This window comes from Ischnura elegans, assembly GCF_921293095.1.
Source record: "Ischnura elegans chromosome 13 unlocalized genomic scaffold, ioIscEleg1.1 SUPER_13_unloc_2, whole genome shotgun sequence".
Classification (NCBI taxonomy): domain Eukaryota; kingdom Metazoa; phylum Arthropoda; class Insecta; order Odonata; family Coenagrionidae; genus Ischnura; species Ischnura elegans.
In genome coordinates this window covers 8,035,970-8,058,419 of record NW_025791658.1, presented here as the reverse complement: position 1 = coordinate 8,058,419, position 22,450 = coordinate 8,035,970, and the positions used below count along the sequence as shown (strand labels likewise).

Here is a 22,450-nt window from a genome sequence, read left to right as displayed (position 1 = left end):
GCGCCGTGTGAATGAATGAAGTAGTATATTAGAAAATTAATACGCCAACTATCGGCCGAATTGGGAAGTAAAGATTCGAGGATACCAAGTACTTCCTATGGGAACCACGTTAACAAATCATTGGTATCTCTGGAAATTTATTGATTTTTCTAATTATAGTTTTCTTATTATGCAATCATAACTTCGTAAGTTATATATTTAATGCATTCAGATTCATTCAAGTGCCTTTTAGTTGCCATTCATTGCTACAATTCACCATTTACTGGGACGGTGGTTTTTTTGTTTAAAGCACTTGCGTTAACCTACGCATTGAACTTTTTCTGTTCTAGCCTCAAGAATGATTTTTTATACCTAAATCACTCATTTATTGTGATAAAGAACCATTTGATTTATCGCCGTGCATTAGTAGAGGATATTTCAGCTTTTATGTATGAATTCCTAAATATTAACTGCTATTTTATGTCGCAGTCCCTAGGAATCGAAGTACCACCTCAAAGGCAATAGAAATCTTCTTTGATATTTTATACATTAATTTTTGCAGTGGCTCAACGATTCATCCTGTTACACCTATGTAATCATCACAACAATATCCTCGATGCGTCGGCCATGTTGGCAAATTACGTCACTGCCTTCAGCGCCGCCATCGGTGATTTGAGTCTCGAATTGTTGCTTACGAGCAGTGGAGGTCCTGTATGTCGATGACCGCTGGCACTACAAGCTTGTGTCCATTGAGCCTCTCCAACGCAGATGTTGGCCGTATTTCCTTGGAGGCGTACCGCAGGAGCTTGAAGACCTCGCAGTCGCAAACGAAAGGGTTGTGTCCCAGAAGTAATTTGACACGGGAAAACTTGCTATCAATGTCGCATCCGGGGATCACAACTTCAATCTGAGAGGGAGAAAAGAACACAGATGATAAAATAACCTTTTTAGACCTGAAAGATTATTTTATACATAAAAAAGTGCGTATGCATCATTTTATAAAGGAAATGGAACTGAAATGAATTAATCTGCTTATAATATTGATTTCGTAGTGATGGTAACTCCTTGCATCATACGTGATTCGCTAAAATAAGGCAGCGGTAACTAGAGAAAGATAAGTTTCCATATAAAAAATTGCCGTTGCATCATTTTTCTAAGGACATGTAACTGAAATGAATTAACCTGCTTATAAACATGTAATATTACTGATTACTTGCATCAACCGTGATGCGGATAAAATAAGGCAGCAATTACAAGAGAAAGATTTTATGGAAAAAAAATCAAACATGCAGAATGTTGACGTTATATCAGGATATGTTATCGAAATAATATCAATAAATAATAGACTATTGTCAATAAATGGTAATCTCCTTTCTTAATTCCACTCATTGTGTATTAAAATAAATAAAAGATCGCAGCACTTTTCCAAATGATTTGTTAATGCGTTCAACGCGTATCAGATGGTGGCCCAGTGAGCCGAAACGCGCTGTACGCATTAAAAATTCTTGTTGAAAAGTATTACGATCTTTTATTTAAGTATTTACATATTTCAAACTTCCACCAATTGAAGCCTAAATCTGTTGAGCTTGTTGTATATTAACCCCAAAATTGTAATATTTCGTCATCAACTGCGCGTGAGATTCAAGAGAGAGACCAAAAACAGGTGAGTGTGCTCAAGGGGAGTGTGTAGTAAATGTGAGTTACATTAATATTGGAGTCGCCACCAGGATGCAGTTGCCGCGTCACTGTGAAACCGGCCTCCACGCATGAATAGGGTAGTTTCCTTCATCAAAGAAAACGAAAGGCATTGATTGCGATTCGTTACTCACCATTAAAGTATTCATAATATACAAATTATTTGGCTTTAGAAATAACGGTTTAGACGAATGGCAATGGTCAATTTTAGCCTCATTTCAGATTGCCGCCCATGCTATTACACTCCACTCGACATCACAGGGACCTAGTTACTATACGAGTAGATAGGAGTTTTACATCGTCTGAGATTACCAACGCATGCCTGAGGCACAGTGCTCAGGGAAACATGTCTTAATAATCACCTATTAAAACTGGCTAAGGTCGGAAAGTTTTCTTCGTTTGATAGTGTAATAATAATCCCTATTTAAGCCAAGCGCTACTAGCTCGCATGGTAATCTGCTACCTGCTAGCATCCTGCGTCTTATCAGCGCTCAGAGCTTCGCCCCAAGGTCATCTCAGTGCGGCGGCGGGAACCAGAACGACGTCACACGGACTTTTTCCCGGCATTCATACTTACCCGTTGCGTTTTCGCGCGCTTGAAAATTTTCACTTTTCATTTAATCGCTAAAAATAGATATCGTCATTAGAAATTTAAAAGTGTGAAATACGTACTCCAGGAGTAATAATCTTTCGATTTAGGCAAATAAAAAATATAAGGAAACCACCCTATTAGCACTTCAACCTTAGCCACTAGTGACGCAACGATCGGAAGCTGTCAATATGACTGGCTTTGCATTCAGTTCATAACTTTGAATGTAACAAATACTGTCGTGGTCCACTCTTTACGATCTTTGCTCATAAGCCGATGTTCAAAGTTTGAGTGTCGACTTCGGCACTTGTTAAATAATTTTTTTCATACTTTTCTATTACAAAATCCTGCTTTACACCATTATTGTCATGATTTTCACTTTTACTGCTCATGTTGCATATGATGTTATCACAATTAATTATATGATTTCCTGGTCGCAGAAAGACAAATTTTAAAGATACAAACATACTTGCATTCTTTTTATATTGCTGTACGATATTTTGGACTCTTGCAATCTAAGCCAAGGTTCCAATTCGTTTGAAAAGAACCGTTGAAATCAAGAAAGAGCGAGCCAGGGATAAAATGTGTTCTATCTACAGAGTAGGTGGAACTCATATAGGAAGAGGGTTCAGAAAAAAATATCTTGCTCGTAAAATTTGCTATTTCCATCAAGAGAATCAACTATTTTAATCATTGAAGAACGTAGCTTTTCCGGTAACTGTTCAAGGAGTTAAAACTTCAACTAGTAAATTAATCCCATTCAAAATCTAGGCGTAAATGATAAGAATCAGTTCAAAGTACCTCATTTCAAAATGAAAGACAACGTAAGTATCTTAAAAATGCGTCCAGTTGCAATTTCAAAATGAAACGGAAAACATCAGACGTCGCAAATGTGCAAAAATATTTCCTCGCACAAAATTACAATTTTCAGTTTACATAATGAATATGATTTTGAATAGCAAGTTTCTGAAAATGGGAAAAGTATAATGAAATTATGAGAAATAAATGAACTGCGGACAAATTTCGAACATGAAACTTCAGAATCGTATTCCAGCAACTAAGCCACCGGAACACTCGTATAAATATCTGAATATCGTGTTGAACGGAGTTCATTTCACTGGTAAGTGTAATTATCAATAATTTCACTGGTAAAGTAACTTTGTTTTTTACTATTTATATGTGAAATAATATTGATAAATAGAACCTGAGTTTTAGCAATCAACGATTACATTCAATGCGTTGCATACCTCTCGCGGGTTGTGTTGTAGTGCTCACAGGATGGGGAGTCTCTTGAAATGATTTTCAGGTACTCCATGGAAACCTACCTTAAATGGCTGAACAAAATTAAAGTGTGTCCCAAAATGAATGATCCGATTTAACTTGTAATAATATTGAAACAAATGTCACTAGGCAAGCGAAACAGCGCCAGATATGATCGGCATTTTATATAGTTTTAGAAAAATTCGCTGAATTTCACTACAGGCGCTGATGTTGAGCGTGAAACCCTTAGAGTCTAGCAATTTGGTCTATTAATAAGGTGCAGCCAATCTCGCTGAAGATGACGTACAGGATCACGAGACCAGGCTTTACACTCTAGGCCTCCTAGGTCCCCTGACGCAACACCACTCAATTCTTTTCCTTTTGGGAAATGTTAAACATCGTGTTTACGTTCCTCCCTTACCTCGTGACATTGATGAACTAAAAACAAGAATATCAGCTGCTGTAGCTTCAGTGACAGAAGACACCTTACACTCAGTTTGGGATGAATTCAGCTATCAGCTTGATGTCGTCCGCGCAGCCAATTGAAGACATATTGAACATTTATGATGGGTTTTTATAAACTTTTGATATTTGTGAGTAATTTAGTATACAATATGTTGATATTAAGCCCTTCTTCCTAATCAATAACCTTAATTAAAATCGGGTCATTTTTAGGGACACAGGGTAACACAAAAGGAAAATGTTACGTTACCTTATTGTCTTGGAGTTGCAGAGAAGAGATGGAGTTGTGTCTTAGGTCGATAGTCAGATTCTTCGAACCTGGAAAAAGATTTATGTACCAATGTTGAGGGATATGAATGGATTTTAACATGAACGATTCTAGGTGCATGGTGTCCCGGGCCCTGGTGAAAAGGAGGTCTCCGTGCCACAGTCGTTTGATTTTGTTGTGGCTCAGATCGACGAAAGCCAGGTTTGGCAGGAAGTGCTGGAATTCCATGGGAATGCAAGCAATTTGATTGTGGGATAGTCTGATGACCTGAAATTAATTTTAAAAGATATCATCAGGAATATTAGAGATGAGTTTCTTCTAGCCGGCCTCTACATGTGCTGTCACCCACTGCCCATTAAAATCGTGTTTACAAAAGTTGCCACTCGCGTCGCTGACGTATAGTTTGATATGAGTTTCACGGGGAAATAAGGTATGATTAGGGGTACCAACACTTGATAACGCAATGCTGCTTCCAAGCAACTTCAAAAATGTTTTAGGTTTCAGCTCTATTTAGGAGTTATCGAAACTAAATATTATTTAAGAGTGTATATTTTAATGACGAAATATATAGCTGCTAAGTAATTATAATTTTGTGTAAAATTTCAAGTTTTCCAAGTAAAAAATCTTGAAATTTGGTTTCTCCCATATATAGGGTTAAAAAGAGTAAAGCGCATTTTTTAACATGATAATGTAATCTATAAATATTATCAAGTTTAACAATTAGTGGATGCAGTTCTAGAGTGGCTAATAAATAGTTAAATTCGGGTAGCAAGATCACCAGCGACTGGAGAAGTAGGAAAGAAATTATCAGCAGGAAAGCCAAAGCAAAGATAACGGGACACCAAAATAGATGGTCTTAAAGCGGTACACTTTAATCCCCAGCGTTAAGTGAACGCAAAATTATTGAATCCTAATTCTCAGAACACGTTTCTACTTCAGAATAATTATTTATTCGATTTACTTACTTCTCTTAAGTGTCTCTAGCTCTATATTTGTCATTTTCACCAACATTTTCTTTGATATAATTGTATTTTTTTAACTGATGTCGTTTGGCACAAAAATCAATGCGCATATACGAAACACCCTAGGGAAATTGACATACCCTAGCATGTCCGTTAAGGCGGAATGGGGCATTTCCTCCCAAGGAATGCTGATAGCTCCCGGCGAAGATGTTCCCCCCGAAATAGGCCTGCGGCCTGTTATGCTCACTGTGGGAGGTCTTACACTTTTTGTTTGCTACTTGTTACTTAAGGATCGTTTACTTTTGAGCTGGCTAGCTTAGGTATAAGCAATATTTCCACTTTCACGTAAAACGAGCGCATGGTATGTAGGCTACAATATGAATGTAAATATTTATAAAGAGAATTTTTTTTCTGAGGGACTAAAAAAGGTAAAATAAATTTCTACGAGTTTCTCTAACTTATTCAATTAAAATACAAAAAACGTTGAGACCACGTTCCACTGTAACCCCCAATGTATATGTAATATCTTAACATAACGAATTTACTAATTACAATAAAAAACACGTTTATTAATTATTTTCCACAAAACTCAACCAAATTCTTGATATACGAATAACATGTAACATCTGTTCCCCTTCGTAAGCGAATTAAGTTGGGACTGAATATCAATATCTAGAGACAAATGTGCCTTAGCATGAATTGGGGCTAGTATAACGAATTTTATCGAAATATTATTTATCGTGATCGCGAATGATTTCACTTCAGAAATACCTCTATTTAAAGTTTTAATGAATCGGGATACACAAATATCTCAGCTTTAATATCCAACGCAATGCGCAATAAATCTGGTGAGTAACGGATCACAGCCTTTGGTGTACAAGACATTGTGAATGTCAAGATTTCGATAATTTTCACAGTTGAATAACTTAGTCACTCAAGGAAACGTGATTTTCGCAAGACAAATCATTGAATAAGAAATACCTTTATTTGCACGTATCTTACATATTGTATTATACACTGCCTATTCACTCCTGCAGCTCACGGATAACATTGTACATTTAAAAGTACATTAAGGGAAAAAAGAACGTAAACAAAAATGAAAAGTTATCACCATCACAAAAAGAAAATAAAATCATTTTTACCAATCTATATTATGTAAGACTTGTTTGAATGTCTTTCTACTACAATCGTGTATCGCCATCAAGAAACGAACTATAGTCAACAGCATGAATCATATTTCTAAATTGGCATTTAGTGCACTTGTTAACTTTGAAATTAATAACCACCACACTTTCAATGTAATATACCAAAAACAACAACTAATTTCCTACCTTATATTTCTCCGCTTTTCATTTGAATGCGCTTTGATATTAATAGATGTTTGTTCTTGCGGAAAGAAGACGCAAAGAAATAGACACTTCAAATATTACTTTCTTAATTTCCTTCCTTATATTTATCAGTTTTTCGTTTAAATTCCTTTATCTTCTTTCCAAATTTAGCTCCTCTTGTTCGCATAAACAAATATGTTGCTATGATTGTTCGTTTGTATGACTGCCGCGCCGCCATTGGAATTTGGTGGCCATTTTTGAACTAATCCCCATACTCAATTTTATATGAATAGACAGATAAATAATTGTAAATTCAGTGTTTTCATAATTTTTCCTGAGGTTTCGGACAATTTTAGAGGGGGTCTTCATTAGACTTTTTACCGTATCTCGTCTCGTTCACCCCAAACATTTGTATGAGTGAGTGAATGAATGAATGAGTGAATGAGTGGTCGTTAGGGGATTTTATGATACATAGATTCTTATGATTGATGGCGTTTGGCATAAAAATCGATGCGCATATACGAGACACCATAGGAAAAATGAGATACCCCAGCATGTCCGTTAAAAGGCAGAATGGGGCATTTCCTCCAAAGGAATACTGATTAAATCCCGGGGAAGATGTCAAGTGTACGAATCAAGATAAAAAAATAAAAGATGCATCCTAATTTTAAAAAATTACTTCCTTATATTTATTTACTGGAGTTTTCCTGGAGGCGTATAAGCTGCATTATGTAAAATCATATGATATGATGAAAATATTCTTTTCCAAAAATTCGTCTTAATTAGGCCAAAATAAATCGAAAAATGCGAAAAAACCGATGTTAAAAGCCCTGCATACAGTCTACTTAACAATGGGTAAACAGTCGTCTTAACCAGTATTTCTAAACCAAAATAATTTGTATATTATGAATACACTAATGGTGGGTAACGAATCGCAATCAATGCCTTTCGTTTTCGTTGATGAAGGTAACTACTTTAGCATTTATTATTTTTATTTTGTATTTTTTAATAAATGAGTGTTTTTACGGAAGAGCGAGAGTGGGGGAATAATTTTGAATAAACCGCACATTCACTACAGAGTTGATGAAAATAACCAAATTTGAAAAATTATATTTAACGATCAACGCTTGCAAAAGTCATGCATTTGAAAATTTAAAACCTCCATACTCAATTACATATAAAAGCTACAGACGTGATCACAGATATAAAATAAAATTTTCATGAATTTTTCAAAAATCTTTTCCCAAATGGAGGCTTTCGGCTGTAAACATTTGTAGAGGTTTCCAAACATACTGTTACACTCTGTCCCCTTCTATGTATTCCTGGAGTATAATTGTTTGCCTTTTATTTTTCTCTTTTCAGGTTAAAAGATTCATATTTATAATAGGGAAAACTCTGGTAAATTTCTCGAAATAGTGACATACGTGGCCGCCGAAAGCAGCTATCTGTGGGATGGAATGGGGTCTTCTCTATGCAGACCCCTTGGATTTTATTTTTCCGCTTACCATCTCTCGGTTGTGGCGTTTGTAAGATTAGAGAAGACATTTGGCAACTTTGATAGAAAAAAATGATGGGAATTCTGAAATAAATTGAAAATCTTCATAATGGCAGAATGATATACCAGAGTTTATGCGAAAACCAGGTAGCGGTGATAAAACAGGGTCTAGCTGTGAACAAGCAAGAATCAGGAAAGAGATGAAACATGGCTTGCCTTCGTCACAAGTAATTTTCCACTTTTACATCAACAAAGACATTAATGAACACATAAACAGGGTTCGGGAGCGGACATCCTGGGGGAGAAAAAATGAACATGCTTACATTTTCCGATGACATAGTCGTCATAGCAGAGACGAAGATAGGTTTTAGAAATATTTTGGTTTAGACATGCAGGGTAATGATATGTTAATTTAAGGTTAGGGTTATAGGTGAATAAGAGCTGAAAATAAGCATGGAGAAGGAATTGGGATTGCTCCAAAGTTTCTCACCTCCAATGCTCTCAGTATCCAAAGGTGCGACAAGCAGCCCCACACCATCCTTGATCTCGCCATATACCCTCTGCATTCCCCCATCTCAATAAGGTTATGGGAGAGGTCCACGTATTTCGTCGTCCAAGATTCCCAAAGCCAATGATCGAAGAATTTCACCGACTTTAAACGGTTTCGTGACACGTCGAATGTCTCCAATGCAGTGTAAAGTGTCCTTCGTATATAAGGTTTAAACGCAAACTCTGTGATATAGTTGCCACTGAGATTGAGGTATTTTAAGGTTTTTAGGACGGGCGATAGTCTTGGATAAACCGTTAATTGGTTTGAAGATAGGTCGATAATTTGCAAATTGATCAAATACTTGCTAAAGAGAACTTTGTATTCGTCAAGCTCCAATGGATTTTCTACGGTATGAATAAGGTTTTGGGAAAGATTGACCTCCAACAGACGTGGTGCTTGCGATAGCATGTCTGGTTTGATCGAAGTCAGATGATTTCCCGATAGGTTTAGGTGTGTCAACAACGGAATCGACAATTCCGGCACATCCTCCAACCGATTTCCGCTCATATCGAGAAGAAACATGTGACATGTCCCGTTCTGTGTTTTGAATGGTTGAAATATATTGTTTGGCAAATGGCGGAACCTGTAAAGAAATGATAAAATTGTTAATTTATATATATTTTCACTTATAGTGAAATGTCTTTGTAACGAAATCCTGCAGACCGACGAAACACGTTCGTAAAACTGGAGTTCCGTTATACGGGAAGTTTCGTTATGGGTGCGGAAAATACTTCCGTTATAATAAATATATCGTTACACTGGCGTCCGTTATGAAGACATTTCACTGTATTAGGTAATTCCTAAAAGTTAGGAATGTGCGAGTAGCCCATTTTGATGTCGAGTCGAGTATCGAGTCGAGTCCATATCTACTCGTGAATTACGAGTCGAGTCCATATCTACTCGCGAGTATCGAGTCGAGCATGATAGTTTCTAAACCTGAAAATACTACAATGCATGCTCTTAATTACTTTCTACCTTGATCAATCCCCTGTTTAATTGTCTATTCTGAATCCTTGGATAAATTTAATAAATGATAGTGTGGAACGTTTATGGTAAGTTTGTCAATATCGGGAAAAACCAACATTGTTCCTGAAAATCTTAAAGATCTCTCATTCCTCTCATTTTTTCTTCGAGAAATCATAAATATTTTTAAACTATTCACTCGGCGTTAGATTATAGAAAATAATTAAGGCTACAAGAGTATCTCATATGAAAGTATAAGAGATGTATTGGTCCACTCAGACTACTTCGAAAAAATAAAAGATGTAAGCTAATGTTTAAAAATTACTTTTTTGTATTTATTTTCCGGAGTTTTCCGAGCGTTGCGCGTACGCAGCAGTTTGAAAATCATAAAATATGATGAAAATATTTTTTTTCCTGAAACTTATCCTAATTAGGTCAAAATAATTCGGAAAATGCGAAGCAATCGAAGTTAAAAGCCCTGAATACAGTCTAGGGAATAATGGACTAGAAACTATATTTTTACCAGAATTCACGATTTTGTTTCCTTTTGGCAATTTTTTTAGCACACTGGCCTCCACTGATTCGTAACCGATATAACTCTACTCGACTCAACCCGGGAAACTACGGGCACTACGAGATAACAAACCTGTTGTTGTTGATGCGTATGTAGCATAATGAAGATGAATCACTGAAGAAATCCGAGTCCAAAGTCTCAACGAGGTTGTAGGAGAGGTCCAGTGCGACCAGTCTAGTTTTGTTTTTCAACAGTGTTGCCGAAATGTTTTTGAAGAGATTGTTCGAAGCCAGGAGCCAGGTTAGGTGTTTGTTCCGGGAAAATATGTTTTCAGGCAAGTGCGCAATATTGTTGCTGGCTATATTCAAATATTCGAGGTTGACCATACCGTAAAAGGCTTCATCCGGCAGGGACGATAAGGAGTTATTGTCCAGATGAAGGTTCCGAATCAAAGACCAGGCGATCCATACATTATTTAAGTCTTCATACTTCTCAACAACTGAAGACGAGTTTGGAAACTTTATATCAGAACTCAATACTTTGTAGTGGGTGGGTGTTATGCTAACCGATGGGAGTCCCAGTGTTACAAGTTTGTTACCGTAAATGGTAAAAACAATCAAGGATGGGAGACTGTATAAACATTCTTCAGGAATGACACTGATCCTATTGTACCCTGCATGCAGAACTTCAAGTTTCTTCAGCATGCACAAACTAGTTGGTAATGTTGTAAGTGAGTTATGTCGTAAAACAATATGACTCAAATTCTCCGTTTTGAGAAAAAAATCATAGTCAATGCTTTCTATCTCGTTTTTACTGAGATAGAGGCGTTTTAAATTCCCCATGCTGCTCGGAAAATTACGACTAATACGACTAAATGATCCGAGCTTATTTCGGCTAAGATCTAAAATATTTATTGTTTTTACGTCCGTTAATAATCTTTCTTGTAAATATTGTATTTCCGTGTTTCTGATTTGAAGGATTTCTAGCCGTTCTGATATCCTTGATAAAAGATCTTCGTCAAGCATCGGCAATTTTGGACAGTTTATTCTGAGTTCCTTCAGCTTTTCCAAGCCACTCCAATGATGCATGGGAAAATGGAGAGTTTTTGAATCCTTGCAGTCTATTGATAATCTTTCCAGTGGAAGATCCCTCAAGCCACCGATGGAACCAGTACTCCAATCTTCAAATAAGACTGATTGATTACTAGACGGAGCTGAGCAATTATACACCATCAAGTGGGCGTTATTTGCGACCGTATAATCATATGATGAGAAGTTTGCGAACATGATCATTGCGAGGTAATGATAAGGGTCCACCTCTGTTTGTGCATGGCATCTCATAACATATTGTACCGATTTATTAGTGAGTCCCGGTGTAAGTGACTTTCGGTATATTAAAACCTTGTCTTCGCAGAACATTTCATAATGTCCCATTTCCATTTTCATACAGAGGCATCTTTGATCTTCTTTACAATGGAAGCCGTTCATTCCTTCATCTTCGCTATCGGGCGATGATTTTTCGGAAGAGCAACTAGTGATGGATATCACGATTAGGAAGATGCAAAAGTATTTGTCCCCGATGCTTACATTGAAGCCACTGCGCCTTGGAGCTCCAGGCATTCTTGAGACCTGAAATATAATGAATACCGATAAAAATAAATAATAATAATAATAAATATACGAGAAATGCAATGAAATATGTTACTAAGCTGATATTGCTGTACCGCTTTCGTATAACGTCGGAAAGACAATATTTGGTAGCAGAGACAGGTACCAAGAATGGCAATAAAAATAAAAAGAATATGGAATATGGAACACTTTTATATTGCTCCGATTGTCATCTTTAACACCGGTATCATCCCAAAAGATATACAAAATGGTTTCACAATAATCAAAATTTATCCAAATACATTCATCAAAATGCAGAAGGCTGTAACAATTTTAACCTCCCGTATCACGAGGAAAGTTCTCAACGAGAAAGAACAGTGAAGGGTAACGTTAGTAACTCTTTACTATAAAACAACTCATTTAAAACTGATGAATGTTTCAGGAGAAAAATAAAAAATTAAACAATTATTTTTATCGCGGGTCCGTATCCCACTTGGGTAGGTGGTCTCTATCCAGGGCATCGATGTTTGTGATGTTCATTTGTTAATGTTGCAATACCCTTTGCAATGGCCGCCGTGAGCAGTTTACGTGGATGTTGGAAATACATATTTTAAAAAATTAATAAAAATTTTCAGCAATAGTATTGTGCCATTAAAATGAGAGTAAAAACTCATCAAATTATGATGTGTTTTTATTCAACGTATTTATAACATTTGCAGCAGCGTTAGTATTATTTCTGCCGAAAACTAATTTACATAGCATCATTCAAACGTAAACATTGTACTTTTTTGCAATATTTTGTGCTCCCTTCCACGTACTTTTGACAGTAAGACGAAGTAAAATAATACATTTTGCATTCCTACAATTTTCTCCACTTAATATTAATAACAGTTTTTTCCGCCACACTTTGTTGCAGTACAAAGAATTAAACCATCTTTGAATTTTACTATTTCCCGAAGGGACGCATGCTATTTACCCGGTGACGCCTGAATTAAAAACTTTCTGCGATTTTTATGGCAATCATTTATCTAAATGTTAATGAGACTCTGAGTCATTAGGAGCTAAATTTATTCTTTTACCAGTAAGAGGTACGCCTAGTGGTACTATATGGTACCACCAACATATTTTGCATCATAACATCCCAAATATTAGGCTCGCATCAAATAATCATACTTTTTACGAGATATACAGGCTGAAAAATCGTAATTACGTAATAAAACCTTAGCATTAGCAATACAAGGGGCGTAAGTAAAGAAAATGAAATGCTTGCTCTGAAAAATTCCGTTTTTTTCGGGCTAGTTGATAGTTCTCAAATTTCAAACGGCTCTAAATTCGTTTGATACAGCTTTAAAATAACAAGCTTTTCTTAAAATGTCATCAAAAATGTTCTCAGCAATTAAAAACTCTCAAAGACCCTAATAAAAAACGATGAATAATAAAAAAGTTATGTTTAACACTGCACTAGCAGCTGGTACCATTTGCTACGGCTAGGCGTTAAACGGATTAATAGGGAAAAACTACTTGTCGGACTTACCTTAAAACAGCCAATTAATTTCATACTCCCGACCTTTGGATGCTATACGGGTGGTTGCAGTTTAAAAAGGGAAGCTATTGAATGTTTTCAGGCTCTCTTCCATTTATTTTACTCGTTTTTTTATGCATATCCTTTCGAAAAGCTTTCGAATCGTAAACATAACGGGGGAAATTTCTGTATTTCTCCACATTAATAATAGGATGTTATAAAATCGTTTTATATCAGTTTCTTCTTTTGCGAGACGAACCAAAATATTATAATATACTCCTCACCATAATGGTCACATTTATCAATGATCGACATTTCGCTAGATCTATTTTCCAGCAAGAAAAATAAATTCGAAAATCCTGGAATTCGATTAATGACACAATGTGTTTGAATACTGGGGGGCGTGGTGCTCCCTCTCGGCGCCCGATCATATTGGCATAAATTTGAATTATTTCGTATTCATTATTTTTAAGTTAACGATACAGTTCAGACAAGTTAACGCATTCTGCATTAATTTTAAGTTAATTATACCGTGCAGAGGAGTTAAGATAAAATGCTGCATGTTAATAAAAACCTCATATTTTACAAGCACTTTAGGCCATGTCGAGTTGATATAAGGGAATAGAGTAAGTGTTGAGGAAAGAGGAGGTTCAATTCTAATCTAAGGGAAGAAAGGCGACCGATAGTTAACAAGTTACGGTTAACTCATTTACGGCCAAAGTTGCGAAAACGCAACATTATTGAGAAATGCAAAAAAAAACGTTTCAGTTGAATTTTATTCAAGCTTTTTTCGATAAAAATAAGTTTATACTGATTTTTAGTGAGATTATAATGACATTTCGTTGGTATTTCAATTTTTATAAAAAGAACTCAATATGTGTCAATTTTCAAGTCACTTGTTACGCAAGATAAAAAATTTTTCCTAAGAGTAACTAATTTCTTTATTAAGTTTATTATGCGTCCATGTGGACGTAAAAATTTCATATAATAGATATCAAGGCTCATATTTCGTCAGGGAATCAACATTAAGCAAAAATCGGATTGGGAAAATAATGTTGCGTTTTCGCAACTATGGCCGAATCTATAGGCAGCTATGCAACCCGTATTACCACAATTTCCGTCTCGTTGGAATATGCTGTTTTTACTGTCAGATCTAATCCTACTCCTTTTTATGCCACATATCTGACAAATATCTTCATATTTGATACTTAATATTGTTATAAATTATGTTTTCAATGATGCTGCATTACTTAACCTAACCCCGATATAGAAAAGAGATGTATTGCGGTTTGAAAGTAATGAGTCAAACTGAATTTTTTTACACAAGATAACGTATTTTCCTGTTTTTTATTGAAATTTTTTCAACAACAGATTGAGTTAAAACAGATAATGACTATTTATGAATTACATGAAAGCATTTCGGGTGCAATATAAAACAAAACTTTGTACATTCATTCCGAATTAGTCCTCCCTTACTTCACGACTCAGCGATATCACCGACTTCCACAGCGAGATATTGATATGATGATATTGGTCAAAAGAAGACAATAAGGCGTGGATTTGGTTCGGAAATCATTGTACCAAAACATATTTAGATTACTAATAATAATCTACACTTTTCAAACAATACCTGTCTGGACAAAAATTACAGATTTGTAAATTATGACCTTAATTTGACGACTTGAATTAAAGATTAATACAATTCCGAATATTTGCACATCAATTTTTAAATAATAAGCAGATGGTACCTTACACCAAGTGCATAAATGTACTTTAAAAACAATCCTTTTAGATTTCGCTTTAAACTTTGGTGCTTATGTTATTCCGACGGTTTTAGGGTTCAACCAGGCGATAGAAAATTAGTTTGATCGAAAATTTTTGGAAGCTAGAGTTATTCTGGAATTTCTCAAGGTTATCCCTGAACCCTCGAATCATCGTATGTTTTTCGATAACTTCTTTTCATCTGTCAGACCATTTTTTGTTTTGAAAGAAAAAGGATTATTTGTCACAGCCATCCGTAAAATATAACGAAGGAGTAACTGATAGAATATAGTAAAACCATCGCCAAGAGGAAAATTAAAACAAACATTTGATAAAGCTGGAGTTCTTAAGATTGTTCGATGGAATGATAAATAGATTGCCACTGTTGACAGCAATACAAGTTTTGCACTTCCGTTGGGTACGGGAAAATGTTTCATCAGAAAAAATAAAATACAATTCCACAGCCTTGTGATATTCAGGAGTATAGTAAATACGTGATAGGTGTGGACCTACTTGATACTGCAAATGCAAATTACCGCACTAGAATTCAGGGGAAAGAAGGACCTAGCTTTTCAACTTACTGGACGGCGTTTGCACTAACGCCAGAAAATTGCACAGGTTATGCAATGGAAATAAATGTCATTGGGAAATATCAAATCTTATCTAGCAGGGATGCATCTAAAAAGTGAAGTGAATCAGTCAGTAGATGACGTACTCCTATGCGATCCACGTCCATAAACATAAACAAGGCCATTTGACACTAGAACCGCGGAAGGGACTTTTTTGTCCCATCGCCCTTTGCAAACGTTTACCATTCATGTACTAGTGGTTTGATACCTTTGAAATTTACAGAATTTTACTCATTTTCTACTCACTTTCTATTGGTTATATCAAAAATATTTTACAAATTTGGTTCGCGCGAAAAGCGACGATTTACCAAGAACCGCGGATTGGGACTTTTTTGTCCCGTATGGGGAAAACATACCTTTTCGGGTTTTTTAGTACCCTTATTTTGTAATTAGCATGATAACAGTTTATTGCGAAGGGGATCGATGCATGGATACCGTTATTCTGCCAGTTAGAAGCGCAGAAGGGAATAATATGTGCACTGCGCCGGCCGCCTACTCACGCAGCGCCGGCCGCTTCACCTCTGCCCGGCGCGTCTTCAGGTCTGCGCTTGCTGAGTCAAAATAAGTATACAGTATTCCTAGTTATGCTTAATAAAGCGTTTTAAACATTACCTTAACACGTGTTTTGTTCACAAAAACCACATATAAACCGTCAGTTATACTTAAACACGATAGGATCAACATCAACACGATGGGATCAACACGATAGGTATTTTATCAATGGGACAAAAACGTCCCGTGCCGCGGTTTTGGTGGGGTTGGAAAGCTCAGCGGTTCTATTGTTAACTCATCACGGAATCGTGAAATGACGGATTTGGCTTAAGAGTTAAAAAATTCAATAATTGCCGAAACGACAGTGTAAAAGCTAAACCATGTTTGAATGTAAAAAATGTTTATGTTCCATTGCACCCAAAATGCTTTAATAGTCTTGAATAGTCCAAAATGCTTAATGCAAGTATTTCATATATAGTCATTAATTGTTGTAATTCAATCTGCAATGATAAAATTAATGTCAATGAAAAAATGTGAAATGCATTCTCTTTTGAGAAAATTTTTGCTTTCACTTATTTCTTTCAAACCGTAAAGCATTTCGATTTTATATTGGAGTTAGGACAAATAATACAACAACTAATTGGAAACATAATATCAAAGGATTTTATTTATCCAATATGACGATATTTTTCATATACGTCGCATAAAAAGGCAAAGGATTATATCTGACAGTAAAAATAGCATATTTCTCTGAGAAGGCATTGTATTGCTATGCGGGTTGCATAACTACATGTAGACACCTGATTCAGCCAAAGTTGCGAAAACGCAACATTTATTTTCTACCATAGCAAATTATTTGGAAGGTCCATATTTTCAATTTACCTTACTTAGAATGTTATTTGGTAAAATTAAGAGAAAAAGTGATACATTTTCCAGAATTTCTTTACTTAGCCGGTAATGGGTTAAGGGCAACTTACGGTATAATATTATTCCCACCTTACCGGGCATAATTTGCCGTACAGAATACTGAATTGTATGGGCGATAAAAAATTTTTTGAGAAGTACGTCTACCGGTGGAGTTGAAGTATGGATTACGCCCGTACGGAATCCTGTTTTGCAACAAGATCGGAATACGCAATACTAATGCGCCTTCTACCGTTATATATGCGAAATACACGGTGTAATTCCATCCGGAATAGTGGCTGTAGCCTAAGGAATAAGAGCAAGGTTTGAGGAGAGAGGAAATTCAGTTCTTATCTCAAGGGAAAAAGGGTTGTGATGGTGGGCAGTTCGTTGTTTCGAATGTCTTAAAATCTGCGAAAACAATGGATTAAAGGATTGGCTGAAACAATTTACCGTTGAGTTTACAACAGGGTCAGATAACGCAATATTACTGCGACTTCTCCCGTGATATTGGCGATTAGCACGGCGTGATTCCATCCAGAATAACGACCGTAGAGTCGATCAAAGGGGAAATGCGGGACATTTGAGGAAAAAGGAAGCTGAAATATTATCTAAAGGAAGAATGGGGAGTGATGGTGGACAGTTTGCGGTTTCAGATTAATTAAAAACTGCGAAAACAAGAGAATGCGATTACGATTGCCTGAAAACATTTAACGTTCAAATAAATTTCTCTTTAAACTTTGGAGCTCATGTTATTTATGACGGTGTTATGGTTCAACCAGGCTATAGAAAATTACTTCATATACTATGGATTATATTAGGGTGTACAGAATACCGTTTTGCAACGATGTCGGAAAATGCAATCATATTACTCCTTGTGCCGTTATATATGCGAATAGCACGGTGTAATTCCTTTCAGAATAGCGACGTTAGAGTTGATCATGGTGGAATGAGGAGGTTATGACGAAAAAGGATGTTCAATTCTTATCTAAAGGAAGAACGGGGAGTGATAGTGGGCAGTTTGCGGTTACGAACGACTTAAAAACTGCGCAAACAGGAGATTACGCATATTATTGCCTGAAACAATTTAAGATTCTGCTCACATTTTCCCTCTCAGCAAAGTGGAAAAACAGTGAAATATCTTGGAGTGTTATATTTGATTATCACCTGCAGTTAGATAATCACATTGCAAACGTAAGTTCTGTCTAAAAAACGGATATTGTAAATAAATTGTATATCATCCGCAATAAATGTCCTTTTTTTGTCTGAAAAATGATTTACCAAAATCCGATGAACTCTAAGTAAAATTACGGGCTTACATGATGGGGTGGAGCTTAACAGATTGCCAAAAGCGATTTTCTTATCGATTTTTCCTTCTACTATGATCGTAAAAGTTAAAAACAAATGGTCACTTAACATGGGTAAATCAAGTTAAAGGGAAGTGTCCCGCTTCGTTACTTCGCGCGAGAGGTGTTCGTAAGCATTCTATTGGGCGGTACCCTGGGAAATGGTTTTCAAGTGCAAATATATTGTTTGAAATGGTTTTTGACAATTTACCAAATATTTAATATAAAAATGTTTATAAATAACGGCATTTCAGCAATATTATGACGTAAAATGTGACTATAGGTGGAAATAAAAACATTACTTGAAGATTGTTGCGTCATAAAATGGCATATTTCCCTGTAGGATTTGTCCGAACAATAAATATTGTGATAAATTCAAAGACTACTTTCACTGAGAAACAATTTTTTATCAAAAATATATTGCAGCTAGAGTAGCTATTAAAATGTAGTCAAACCTTTTATAATAATAATGCATCATTTACCCTTTAGGACCCAAGGGATATATATGTCTCAAATTATGCTCGGTCAAAATAGAATGCGTTGGTGTAAGAAGTGGTTCTGTAGAATAATAGGCTGTTTTCTTCTAAGTTTTCGTGGATATTAGACAATAGGTTAGTTTCCTATTTTTTAAATTGCCTAAATCGAAATATTATCACTCCTTGAGTACGTTTTTCACGCGTTTTGATTTTAAAATGACGATATCTATTTTTCGCGATTAAAGGAAAGGTAAATATTTAATTACGTTGGATACCATCACTTTCCATCGATTAAATGAAAATAAATTATACGAAAATTCTGAATATTTGATTTTTTATTACAGCTGTCGATTGATTTAAACATGTTAACCATTTCTTTGAATTTTTTCACATTAATTGAATAATCTAATATTTCGGTTTGCCCAAATCGAAAGTATGGCTATTGTTTACGCTATAGTTAGCAAGGGTGATACATGATAAGAACTCGAAGAGCTCAAATCGTTAAAAAATAGAGGTCAAGAATAGAAGAAAAAATGTATTTATTATTAATATCATGATTATGTCAGATCCAATAACCAAGTTTTTAAACTTCCGGAAGGGCTTGCTATAGATTCCCCTTTTTCTCCTCTCTTACCAGAGATTTTGATGAATAACTTGGAGAAAAGAATTTTGAGCTCAAATTAAACTACGACAAATAACACAATATACTGGTATACATATGTAGACGACATTCTATATTCTTAACCTGAAGTTTCTGAATAGGTGACATTTCTCTTAAAAATTCTAATCAAACTGCTATTTCATTTACCAACCATATTCTTATCCAAAATCAACAAATTTGAATAGCTGAAGATTTAAATGATGTATGATAACTATTACAGAATCAAAAACGCTCAGATATTAAATCTTCAAACATTGCGTGTGAGGTAATAAACCATTCATGCACAATTGCTGAGTACTTAAACGTTATCTGGTGGCTTCTAAAATATTAATATTAATAAATCAACTCATTAGGTTCTAATTTCTAACACGTTTAAATGTTAAGTACTGAGCATAACCTTCTCATTCAATATAAACTGAATTTTAAATAACCTTAATAATAGTGTAAAGTATCAATTAAAAGCAGATATTATCAATTTAAATAACGATGTAAATCCCATCTGTAAATGATAGTAATCTAAATTAATATTTTTTGCAAACACAGCATGCAACCTTATATGCACCAAACGTTTCCGTATTGGTCGCAATGATTGTCATACAGTATCCCACCATTTGAAAATCATTTAACAACTCATATCAAGACAATTCATATCAAGGCGCAGATATGACGACGATCACGACATGAGATGTATCAAGACGCAGACGAGAAATTTATTTTCTTCTTTTAAGGTGGCAAGAAAAACGTTGTTTATATGTAATATTTTTAATTTACGTGGGAAGTTCAAAAAGTAATACCCGTTTTAAACTCAGAACAAATTGATTGTAATGATTCAGAATTTGGTGACAATATGCATCAACATGTCTTTGTCCATGCCCTATTTTTCTAAAGAGTATCCATTACGTTCTAAGGCCTAGCTCCAGCATTTTGTGGGAGCATGTATTTCCTGGTGGTAAAAGCTCTTTTGTTGTAGGCGATGCCATGCCGAGCGCGGCTGGTCATGGAGCTCCGTTTCTGCATCTCCTGATGAGGCGCAGATGAACAATACTTGATTTTCTGTTGTCTCGAGATTAACGAATCGAACTTCCTCTTTCCTCACACCTCGGTCTTTTACCCTCGATCAACTCTACGGCCGTCATTCTGGATGGAATTACAACGTGCTATTCGCATATACAGGGTGTTTCAAAAAGGACTTTACAACTTTGAAAATTCATATAAATTTTATTCAACAAGGTTACAGGGCTGTTTGTGGTGTTGTTTTAAAGGAAATTAGTTAAACTTTGGACTTGCATAGTCCGCTAGTACCTTATCACGCTGCACAAGCGCTAGTGACAGTTACGTTAAAGATGGATGCCTTCACTGGACCGGAGTGTGCTAGTTGTGTGTTTTGGTTTGAGGAATCGAAGTCTGCGACTACAGTTCAGCGAAATTTTCGTACCAAGTACGCTAAAGATTCTCCTAGTAGGCCTACAATTTATAAGTGGCATAGGTGTTTTGTAGAAACAGGGTGCTCAGTGGAACATAAAAAATCCTCAGATCGTCCAAGCACATCTGACGAAGTCGTTGAGCAAGTTAGACAAAGTGAGACTACCGATGGGATGTCTGCAGAATAACCAACGGAAGCCACATAGAACATTTATAGTTTTAGGTAAAAAATTAAAGGTTTTTCCTTTAAAAAACCACCAAAACCAGCTCTGTACCTTGTTTAATAAAATTTATATGAATTTTCAAAGTTGTAAAGTCCTTTTTGAAACACCCTTTACATTTATAAGGCGTAATAATATTGCGCATTCCGACTCTGTTGCAATACGTTATTCTGAACGTCCATAATACGTGCTTTAACTCCACCGGCAGACGTAATTCTCAAAATTTACTTAGCGCCAGTACTGTTCAGTATTCTGTACGACGAATCGCGCCCAGCAGGGTCGGAATAATATTGGACCGTAAGTCGCTCGAAACCGCATTGCTCCCCACTATCAGTCTCCAACGATTTCATCTTTAGTTTTTTCTCTTTCATCGACAAATCGTCTAATATCGTTGGGACAACAAGTTATAATTTTTCTGGTAGTTGATCCTGGTCGCTTTCATATTTTTTTTCATGCTTTTTTATGGACCTTCCTCTGGATTTATTTCACATCTTTCTGTAATAGCGAAAAAAATTCCTTTAAATATAAAAAAAACTAGATTTTTTATTGATAATTGACTATCTTGGAAAATTCATGTGTTGAAGCAACTGTCGCGGTGAAAACAATTTTCGATTTTCCATTGTGGAGGTCAGAGAAGTTTCAACTTTGGATTATGCCGTTCGGGTTTATATGAATAGACAGGCGTCAGACAAATCTTCAAGAAAAACCGTTGAGGGTATTTCGCATCCTCACCATCTTGTTTTATTCATTATTGAAATCCGAAAAGTATCTTGCTCTTGCAAATTCATTGTTGCCATTTTTGTTGATGAATGCGATCTTGAATTTCTTGACTACCTGCCTGTCCAGAGGATTGAAGTCAACTTTTTCCACTGAGGGCCATTCCACTCGATAGATTAACCCATTAACACCATGCGGCACCAAATGGTACCAGCCGGTAGTGCAGTTTTAAACGTAACTTTTATACTATTTATCGTAATGTATTAGGATTGTTGAGAGTTTTAAATTGCTGAGAACATTTTTAATGACATTTTCTAAAAGTTTGGTATTTCAATGGCTGCATTTAACGCATTTAAAGCCGTTTGAAGTTTGAGAATTATCAACTAGCCCAAAATAAAACGGAATTTTTCAAAGCAATCATTTCATTTTCTTTACTTACGCCCCATGTATTGCTATTGCAAAGGTTTTATTATGTAATTACTATTTTACTACTACCCTTATGTCTTGTATAAAGTATGATTATTTGATGTAAGCCTAATATTTGGGATGTTATGATGCGAAATATGTTGGTGGTACCATATGGTACCGCTTGGCGTAACTCTTAGTGGTAAAAGAATTAATTTTGCAC

At 35.7% G+C, this 22,450-nt stretch overlaps 1 protein-coding gene across 2 annotated transcripts in view; it reads right to left on the bottom strand.

The window, feature by feature from the left end:
* The window catches only part of LOC124172672 (leucine-rich repeat and death domain-containing protein 1-like), a 29,776-nt gene that overhangs the window by 4,111 nt on the left and 3,215 nt on the right, over window positions 1-22,450 (bottom strand). For both annotated transcript variants that reach the window (XM_046552128.1, XM_046552127.1), the window contains exons 2-5: window positions 10,198-11,693; window positions 8,529-9,171; window positions 4,236-4,520; window positions 675-886 (exon numbers count right to left, since the gene is read on the bottom strand). In XM_046552128.1, coding sequence (XP_046408084.1) covers window positions 675-886; window positions 4,236-4,520; window positions 8,529-9,171; window positions 10,198-11,684 — 2,627 coding nt within the window. In that variant the 5' untranslated portion in view covers window positions 11,685-11,693. The remainder of the gene's footprint in view (window positions 1-674; window positions 887-4,235; window positions 4,521-8,528; window positions 9,172-10,197; window positions 11,694-22,450) is intronic.